Source organism: Austrofundulus limnaeus, unplaced genomic scaffold, assembly GCF_001266775.1.
Source record: "Austrofundulus limnaeus strain Quisiro unplaced genomic scaffold, Austrofundulus_limnaeus-1.0 Scaffold17, whole genome shotgun sequence".
Taxonomy (NCBI): domain Eukaryota; kingdom Metazoa; phylum Chordata; class Actinopteri; order Cyprinodontiformes; family Rivulidae; genus Austrofundulus; species Austrofundulus limnaeus.
Window position 1 is genome coordinate 175,929 of NW_013952419.1, and position 9,418 is coordinate 185,346.

The 9,418-nt window shown below is 41.0% G+C and overlaps 1 protein-coding gene across 1 annotated transcript in view; it reads right to left on the reverse strand.

Moving 5' to 3' along the window:
• LOC106514048 (ryanodine receptor 1-like) overlaps positions 1-9,418 on the reverse strand; it is a 49,895-nt gene that overhangs the window by 25,886 nt on the left and 14,591 nt on the right. Inside the window, 28 exon segments of the mRNA XM_014003132.1 lie at positions 71-172; positions 292-413; positions 495-562; positions 702-817; positions 1,130-1,253; positions 1,335-1,410; positions 1,482-1,559; positions 1,632-1,772; positions 1,860-1,949; positions 2,235-2,313; positions 2,411-2,574; positions 2,661-2,801; positions 2,879-2,969; positions 3,055-3,275; positions 3,368-3,537; positions 3,643-3,763; positions 3,849-3,960; positions 4,879-5,065; positions 5,169-5,304; positions 5,382-5,476; positions 5,567-5,699; positions 5,831-5,945; positions 6,025-6,298; positions 6,487-6,630; positions 6,717-6,828; positions 7,769-7,969; positions 8,068-8,610; positions 8,685-9,123. Of these exon segments, the coding sequence (XP_013858586.1) occupies positions 71-172; positions 292-413; positions 495-562; positions 702-817; positions 1,130-1,253; positions 1,335-1,410; positions 1,482-1,559; positions 1,632-1,772; positions 1,860-1,949; positions 2,235-2,313; positions 2,411-2,574; positions 2,661-2,801; positions 2,879-2,969; positions 3,055-3,275; positions 3,368-3,537; positions 3,643-3,763; positions 3,849-3,960; positions 4,879-5,065; positions 5,169-5,304; positions 5,382-5,476; positions 5,567-5,699; positions 5,831-5,945; positions 6,025-6,298; positions 6,487-6,630; positions 6,717-6,828; positions 7,769-7,969; positions 8,068-8,610; positions 8,685-9,123 (4,395 nt within the window).

Consider the following 9,418-nt stretch of genomic DNA (forward strand, 5'->3'; position numbering starts at 1 on the left):
AAAGCTTTGTTTGGTCTTGACCGAGGGATTCCTGAGCTAGCAAGGTTAGAGAACGTGAGTTAGATGTGATCAAGAAGATGTGAAGTAAACAGAGAACAGAGACAGAGAAACGGACATCTTACCAAAGAGAGAAACTCTGTGCCTCACCAGAGCAGACATTTTACAGAAGATACTGATGAGAAAGAAATTTTTCAAAAGGAAAGAAAAGAGAGACTCTTATAAAGARGTGATCATACAGGATTTTATYTAAACACAAAAAAGCAGACTGCAGCTGTGCTAGAAGGAACCCACCTTGCAATCATCTCCTTCTCCTTGTTTGAAGAATGCCCGCCACTGCCCAGAACTTTAGCAGGTGTCGATAAGAAGTAGAGGCAGTGATTTTTGAAATACTGATTGATTAAAGGCATCAAGATCTATGAGAGTGAAAGTGTTTCTAGATTTAGTACAGCAAATATGTTGAGTGTGGTCTTCAAAAACTGCTGCTTCAGTTTTACCTTCGCAAAAAATTTGATTTCCTGCTCATGAGGAGACTTTTCCACTCGTCCGCTGCTTACCACAGCCTCTGCAAAACACGTCGCAGAAAATACGAGAATCACATCACGGCAGCTAAAACACGGTAAAGGGMTTTTTATCCATTTTTGCACCAACACAAACATATAAGATGTTACACTKTTTGCTTTTTGTTTTTGCACCAACAGTACCGAGATGAGCGATGAATTCTTGGGCGATTTCCATCCACTTCAGCAGCTTTTGCAGAAAACCGTAAGCAAATCTTTTCTCAATGGACGATATCTCAGACTCCATGTCCTTCAGGCCCCTGAGGACAGAGTTGAAATTTTAACACTGTCTTGAATTTAAATAAGCATTTCCCTTTTACAGTATAGGTTGTTATAAAACATAATTATAGCAGCAAAAAAGAAACTCTTGTTTGCCAAATTCATACAGTTGAAGGCAACAAACCGGTTATAAACCTTAAAACACTTCAAACGCCTGATTTGAACACAAACTTGAGTCTTTCTGGTATGGTCTAATTTTATWTTGATTAAAATAGGGAGGCTACACWGTTATTATATTGCACWAAATGCAATTTTCTGCTCTATATAAGTTGTATTTCTGTATTACTACCTACCTTGTGACTGCATATCCGTTAAGCTGCAGGAACTTGAGCAGCTCATAGGCCTTCTCTCTGTCTCGCGCCTTCTCCTTCGCTGTCAAAGTATCGTAGGGCACCAGCAGAGGATGGGTTCCACCTCCTGCACAGAATAAACCAAAACTGCTGGGAAAAGCCAAATGAAGGTCCCCCACATTTTCTCCTCTTGATCCAAAAATCTCACCTTTAGATTGAAGCTCTATCTTTTTCTTGCGCCCCCAGGTGTTGTGGTAATTTTCGGCCAGCTGCTCCGCCATCGACTGTGAAAGGGTCGAACTGTGAYTACTGATTTGATTTTAGGATTTTATCAGAGAAAAATAAACAACTCTACCTGCAGATCTCTTGACAAAGCCATGTGTGAGATATCAATAGGCTGTGGACTGTAGCCATGACTTGGATCATAAGTTGCCTAAAYCAGAAAGAGTATTATTTCCTGTATAACAAAGAACTCTGCTGTTAAGTAACAGTAAAACCATCCCACCTGAGCAGTCTGAGAAATCTTTCTAGACGCTGCCTTCTTTTTCTCCGACTCCTCTTCCTCTCTTGCTTTTTCTATGTTCCATTCCCACGCCAGCATGGCTTTGATTGACTCTTTAATTGGCCAACGGTAGATCTCTTTGTCCTTAAAGAGAAATTTGAGTCGAATAAATRGKGAGTCGAGTAATAAAACTGCGTGGKCACGGACAACGTTGTGCATCTTTGAGCTCACCTTCTCTGAGAAGGTTTTGTATGGTCTGAGCATCGGATGGGTTTTTGCGTTCTCATCCAGCACCTCACCGTACGACCAGTTGTTCTGAATCTGAAACATGCATCACATGAGACTTTTACAGTGGTGTCTGTGACTTTTTGAYGTTATAAATCCTGTACTTTTACAACCAAACTGAGCTAAAGCAACAGAAAAAAYAACTTTCTCAGGAATAAGCAGAAATTCAATATTAGCTATTCTATAGATGTTCTAATGGCTTTTTTATTACAAGATATGTTCACTGAGGATCTCACAACAAATATATACACATTTGTTAGTACTAGCATATGCCCAGATGCCCTCTTTTTTCATTCTAAATGCTTTTTAAATATGTCCTACCTTTTCAAAGGCCCATTTATCATGTGTATACTCAGCATATCTGTTGATAAAGGGATCCAGTCTCTCAGGGATAATGGTGCTGTTGTTGGAAGAAGAATTAAAGTAGGTTTAGTTTGAAATTTTAAACAACAGAATGCTTCATGTCTTAAAAAAAGTAATAAAGATAATGTTGTTACTTTGTGGTGTCTATTGGTTTGGGATCAAAGTTGCCCTCTGCGTCTACTGAAGCCTTTTTCTCCGTTTTCGATGAGTAGCTGGCATCTACATAATCTGGAGGAATGGCTCCGGCAATGGCACAGAGGCATGGCATTGAAATCTTAAAAATTTCGGCGTCAAATTTCTGAAATCACAACACCAAAACTAAATGATAACGTGCTCACAGATCACTCGTTCGGGTTTAAGTAAACCAGGCTCCAGGGTGACCACCTTGTGTGCGAGTGATTCAAATATCCCCCAGAAAAGCTTGCGYGTCAAATGAAGCTCCTCTTCGGAGGCAACTCCAAAGTTGGCCCAACCATTTGGAAGGCAATAATATTTCCAACAACGCTCYTAGTGACTGGTCAAAAGCTGCAGAATGCAAAACAATCAAAGTCAGAAAAACATAAAGTGAGTGCTGAAATGAATGGAATGAAAGGTCCAAAAACCTTCAGTGGCCTTTTTGCATATTCATTGAGAATGGGGACATCAAACACCAGCCGTCTTAACAAGTGCTGAAGCATGGATGGACGGAGATATCTGAAAGAAACAAACAATCAATGCTGATGCCAGCAACAAATCTGGTGCGTTAAATAAAAGGACACTGCTATGATGCTAATCTCACTTGCACAAAGCCATGAGGCACTCTTCAATAATGTCTCTTTGAGCTTTTGTGAAGGCTCGTCCTCGAGACAGTCTGTAGATGGTGTGCAGCATGGAGTCYATCATTATGGCTCGGTGGTCACTGCCAGCAAAGAGCGGGGCGCATTTGGTGATGAGTGGCAGCACAGCGGAACACAGGTAGCGGTTCAAAGCCAGAGCCATTTCTGTGGTGCTGAAAGCAGCCTGTTGGAAACAAAGTTCAATGTGAACTTACTGCCAACTTTGCATTTTTCTCGTACTTTTCGCTGAAATTGTGTAAAATGGTCGTGACTTACTGTGTCCAGAGAAGCAGCGGCTCTCATGTCTGGTAAAAAGCCCACCTCCAGCACGTGGAGCAGGAAGTCTTGGTTGTCGATCCCATAAACTCTGTCGAGGAACAGCACCATCGGAGCCTTGTGATCTGGCACAAAACTGGCGGACATCTTAGGCTCGATGATGCTGTTGTCTAAGCAAAACATAAAGAAAAAAATATTTAAGAAAAAAAGATCAGCAACAAAATACAACCAGAAGCATACAGTTATGTAAAAATGTAAATATWTTATTTGTTTACCTTTCCCAAAACAAGGAATCTGAACAGGAAGACTGATGACTCCTACGAGATCCTCAAGAGGAACCAGAGACCTCAGAATTGCCCTGATCCTCAGAGCCTCGCCCTTACCAGCTTGGATCAACTGAAGAGAAAAATATTTTATTTTTCTATCATACTAAAGCTGTGAGCTACATTTAGTTTGGAAGAGGTTTGRGCAAACAGCTTACATGCATCTCTGGAGCGCATCGGCCCAACAAGTCAATCAGGGCYGAGTAGAAGGACATGATGGCATTTCCCAGGTGCACCCTGTTCTCCTCYTGCTGCTCCTCTCCTCCAAACCTTCCAAGTTAAAGAAGCACTGTAAACCTTTATTCTGAAACTAAATTAGTAGTACTGTGACGCAGGATTATTTCAGACCCCAGGTGTTTTATGTTTGATTCAGTTTCGTGAGTGTTGTATTTAAAAGTCAGAGTTTTAAAATGGCTACRGTGTGCTTTTGGTGAGAAATGGCTTCCTTTTGCCTTTCATAAGCGCCTAATTAAGGAAGTTCTAGTTAGTCTTCTGTAACATTTGCTCACCTCGGAGAAACCACAAACTAAAAAGCTCTTTACAATCAGATCATACATGCATCCAGGTCAAGAAGTCCCCAACATTCAGTTAATAGCCTCATCTTTGCTCCATTTAAGATGGAGACTGTATGTATGTAGGTATGGGAATGTATWTGTTTCTCTATCTCTATCTCCATATCTCTCTATCTACACATACATACAGCAAGGTTATATTCATTATTATTTTGTTGCTGTGCTTTTGTTCTCTCTGTTTCTGCAGGTGTGCAGCCAAGAAGTCGGGTGTGTTGTCTTGTGTTTTCTTGATGRTTATTTCACATATACTCACATAATCTCTCTTTCACTCTTTCCCATTACATTTCACCTTTTCTTCTCTTTGTTTTTCTTCTTAAAAATGTCACTGATGAAGAAACTAAGAAACTAATATTCAGTACTGCTTTCTACTGAAGTGGCTTAATAAAAGATGGAGACTGTTGTGCTTTTTGCTTCAGATATTACCTTCAATCCCTTCAAAAATGGATGTTACAGTAAAACAAAGTTCTGCTGCTCTACAAGCTATTCTTCCAAACAAACATCTGTTTTAGCTTTGTCACTGCAGAAAACTAAGTWAAAGCTCAGACCTCCCWTGCAAAAGAGATCTCTGATCTCAATAGGATTTGCCTGGTTTCGACTCAAAACAAATGGCTCTTACATGGGAAAACGTCTGTCTTTCTTWACACTAGGACCATCCCTCGCAGGGTCCTCTGATATTTTGATMGCTTCCTCTATTGCAGCCAGCAGACCATTACCGCCTTCTCCTCTCAGAGCTGGGCCGAAGCACTCAGGTCTTCGAATTAGAAGACGAACTACCACATTGGCATTCTCTTCTACACTTTCTCCTACAATGGAAAAAGAAAGGTTTTAAACCATCACCGTTAAAGATGATGAATAAAAAGAATGTGGGCATTTGAAGGAAAGAGAACCATAAAAACAAAACCTGACCATTGACAAAAACAGCAAAACGAAGAAAGTCGAGATACTTTTCTCCACCACAGGGATTCCAGCCAATATCAGGGTAGCCTTTAGCCAGTAGCATGGGGCAACTTTGAAGTCCACATCCGGCCAAGTATTTCACCACCTGAAAAGGTACAAGGGTCGTGGAGTGATGTATAAATCTCTGCAGTGTTTGTGTTGTGGACAGGAACAGCATTCTACCATTTCTAAATCTTGCTCCTGCAGAGCCAATGCCAGCTCGTTGTTATCAATGCAAGAAGCTGCAGCCACATCCAGCGGGGTAGAGCCACGCATTCCTGAACAAAAGCGCACAAAGTTCAGCCTTTTTCACGGTTCACCTCAGAAATAAACATTCAAGAAGGGCGGGAGTGAACAAAGATAATCACCGAGGCCGATGCCGCTGTTCTGGAGAAGGTAGCTGAGGTGGTCAAACATGGAGCGTTGATTCTGACGACTGATGCGACAGAAATAGCAGAGGAAACGGCAACAGTTTGTCACCACTCGAGGAAATCTGATTTCCTGTAAAAAGAAAGTATGACTCATTTTTACAGCTGAATAATAAATTAGATTTGTCTTACAGCTAAAATGAAACAAAGGCTGCAACTAAAGATTAAGAACGTAGTTGAGTGGATTTTAAGTCATTTATTGACCTTAGAGTCTCCACCGCCCAACACATTAACCATGACTTCCATCACTGTCTCGTGCATGCCCAAAGCTCGCATCAGGTTGGGGTGCTGATAAAAAACTCGGTTACTCATGATGTTCCTGAAGGGGACAAAGATTYCAGTAAATGTAAGTCCCAGAGATTTAACTTCAGTATAAACTAAATCTTATAGCCACACACCCGATGCTTTGAATGATAAGCCTCTCCTCTTCTGGACCCATCTGCACAATAAGCAGRGAGCGGATCTGACCCAAGCACTCCAGCAGGTCCATGGTGTCCTGAATGGACACTTCGTTGATGGTGTAAGCTTTGGGGAGGGCGCGCATGAGCTCACCGAGCCCATCGTACTGTCTGTGAAGCAGGCTGAACATCATGCGCACAAGCTCGGGGTTCTGGATGAATGACTCCTGGGCCCAGTGGATCATAGTGTGGGAAATCAATTCCTGCAGTGTGCCTGGCAGAAACAGGTTCAAATTTAACCAAATGCAGACTTGAGCTTGGATTGACACAAACCTTGAAGAAAAAGGAGACTTTTGCTCCAATAAAACAAGTTTAACCTGTTTTGTACTGATACTAGAACAGCTTTTGCAACAGTATTTGTWTCATATGGTGTCATATCATGAGAGGGATGAAAAAGCTCACTCGGTTTTTTATCTTCCTGTGGCTCGGGCTCCATGTCTACTTTCTTCTTCCGGAATTTTTTCACCTTTTCCAGCAAACGACGCAAACGTCCGCGAAGAGAATTATCCACTTRCTCCTCCTGTTCTTCTTCTTCAATATGAACGCCTGGAAAAAAATGCATTGAAACACAGTGTTTTGTGCCATTCACTGAGCAAGTGTTTCCATTTTATATTATTAGAATAAAAACTGACCACAATGTGTCAGAAGAGTATTATGGAAAGCCAGCAAGGACTCTCGGACATCATCTGGAACAGGGGACTCCTCATCATCAGGGCAGTTCTTGAAGTTCATGAGCATGTTTACCTTCATAATGACAGGAAGTCAAACCATAAAAACTAACTGAGAGACTAACTAGAGAATTTGATTTCATGCAAAAATGCAGTGTGAACTCTGACACTCTTGTTGAATACCTAAAAAAAGCTGAAACTAGATAAAAATAGCTTTAAAAAGTAGCTGATATTCGCACAAAGAAACAAGGAGCACATTTGCTAAATGAAGCAGTAAGAAGCCAAAATCACAAAATGATCAATTTAGCTGAAAAAACTAAAATAGCTAAAAACTAGCTAAAACACTGAAAATAGCTGAAATTAGCAGAAAGCAGCTGAAATTAGCATAAAAAACATAAAATAGCATAAAGACACTGGAAGAAGCACAGGAATTTGAAATTAGCAGAAGAACAACAGAAAAGGTCAAGTGARAGCTAAAAAATTAAAATAAAAGCTAAAATCAGCTAAATAGAAACCAAAGGAAGCTAAAATTAGCATAGAAGTAAATAAAGCTGAACCAGAACAAAACATAAACATTTAAAGTAAAGATTTGTTTGAAAGGTTTTAAGGATGTTGAAAACATTCATTTATTGTCAAWATGGAAAAACAAGGCAGGAAAAGTTGGTTATTTTGAACAGTAAAAATTGCTGAAATAGCAAAAGTCAGAGATGAAATTTCCTGATGGAGCTGAATGTTTTGATGTATATGTGCCAAAAAAACATCAGGAATAAAAATGATTTTAATAATGTGAATACTTAATAAGCATTCACACAATTAAACTAGTAACCCTAAAAACAGACTGATAACTTCTTTTAAAAGTGAAAAAAATGATGCCCATTCTAAACAAGTCCCACTAAAGTTCTTAATTTATTATATTGTCTCCCTTTAAGTTATTTTTTTATTAAACTGCATTACAAAATAAATGCTGAAAGGGAGACAATATCATTTATATTGCCTTGTGTGTTTGTGTGAGTTACCTGCTCCTGTGGCGGCGAGCGGAACTCCCGGGTCTTGCGGGCAGTCTCAGCAGCTGACATGGTGAAGGCCATCATCAGGTCGTTATAGCGCTGCCGCTGGTTGGACTGGATCTGGGTGACAAACTTGTCTGAATAGGCAGCGATGGTCTCCACTCMGTGTCGCAGCTCGCAGTCYCAGAAATACTGCAGCAGAGTGCACATCTGATCGCCAAAAGAAAATGGAATCACTAACAGCTTCCATCAAACAACAAACATTTACTTAGAAAAAAGTTTTAAATTTACTTCAGCTCTTATAGTACCTGTAATTTTACAGATTCTGGTAGTTTCATCTGAAAGAGTCCTTGCTCTAGATGCTCCTCTTTAGTTTCAGGGTCAGGTTTTGTTTCTTTCTCCGTTTCTTCAGCTCCTTTCTCACCYTTTACTAAATCTGAATCCACAGCTTCCTCGTGTGCCAAGCCTGATTCTGTCTCTTCCAATTCTTCCTCTTCTTCTAACTCTTCCTCATCGAAACTATATTCTTCAAACTCCTCATCCTCCTCCTCCTCAGCASTGTCCACCCCTTCCTCTTTGACGACTGCTGCTTTCGCCGGTTCCTTCTCTTCGCTCGRCTTCTCGTCAGCAGGCTCCTCCGACTTTGAAGTGTGGAACACTGTGGGCTCGATCATTTTCAAAATGTGTGTAACATCTTCGTCGTCAAACACACCCATTATGAGGAGGGTGCTGATGAGTTTCAAGATGGGAACGAAATGAAACTCGACACTGCCTCCTACGGGATCTCTCATGGCTTGACTTCCATCTTGTACAGCTTCAATCAGCATGTTCAGGGCCTTGGTTTTTAGCACCTGGAAATGKAWGCAGATTTMTGAATTGTATTGTAAATAAATCTCCCAGAGTGCTAAAAAAAATCTAATCTCACCTGTAAAGGGATGACTGGACTCAGTGTGTAAATGTCTGGATCTGTTCCCACAAAGCCAACGGAGGAGAAATGCAGTTTGGGACGAAGACACGTGGTGAGGCCGACCCCTGGCAGAGCATGAGACTTCGCGGTGTASAGGGTGATGCTGCGTGTTTCGTTCGTCATTGGAACGATGAACTCCTTGTTGGTTCCCAGACGATTTCGTTTCGCAGACTCCAGGTGCATGCTGATGAGCAGGTCATAGAAACCGCTCCGCATTGGTCCAGGGAGGTAGGTGCTCTCTATGGCGTAGAAGAGCTGGGACTCGTCCACGTGGCTGCACAGCGCGTGTGCCACACGGTTGTTGCCCAGAGCGCACACTGAACCGTACAGCTTCAAGGTGTGGTAGTGGAACTTCAGCAGGTCCATTCGTTCAGACAGCTCCAGGATGTCAATGCATCTGAACAAAATAAAGCCAGGGCACAATTTGTTGAACATAAAGTGGCACGAGGTCCAGTCAGACATTACCAATGTACGGATCAAAATGATGATTATTCTAAAGCTTGGTTTGATTTTTATTGTATTTACATGATATCTAAATTAAATACACTTACAAGTAAGTGTACTTGAAGTACACTTAAAAGTAAAACTCAAATAATCACAAGACGTGATTATGACAAACATTTTTATATTGTAACTTGCCCATAACAATTATTTGAACAGTCAGTCAACAGACCACTCAGGCTTATAAACAC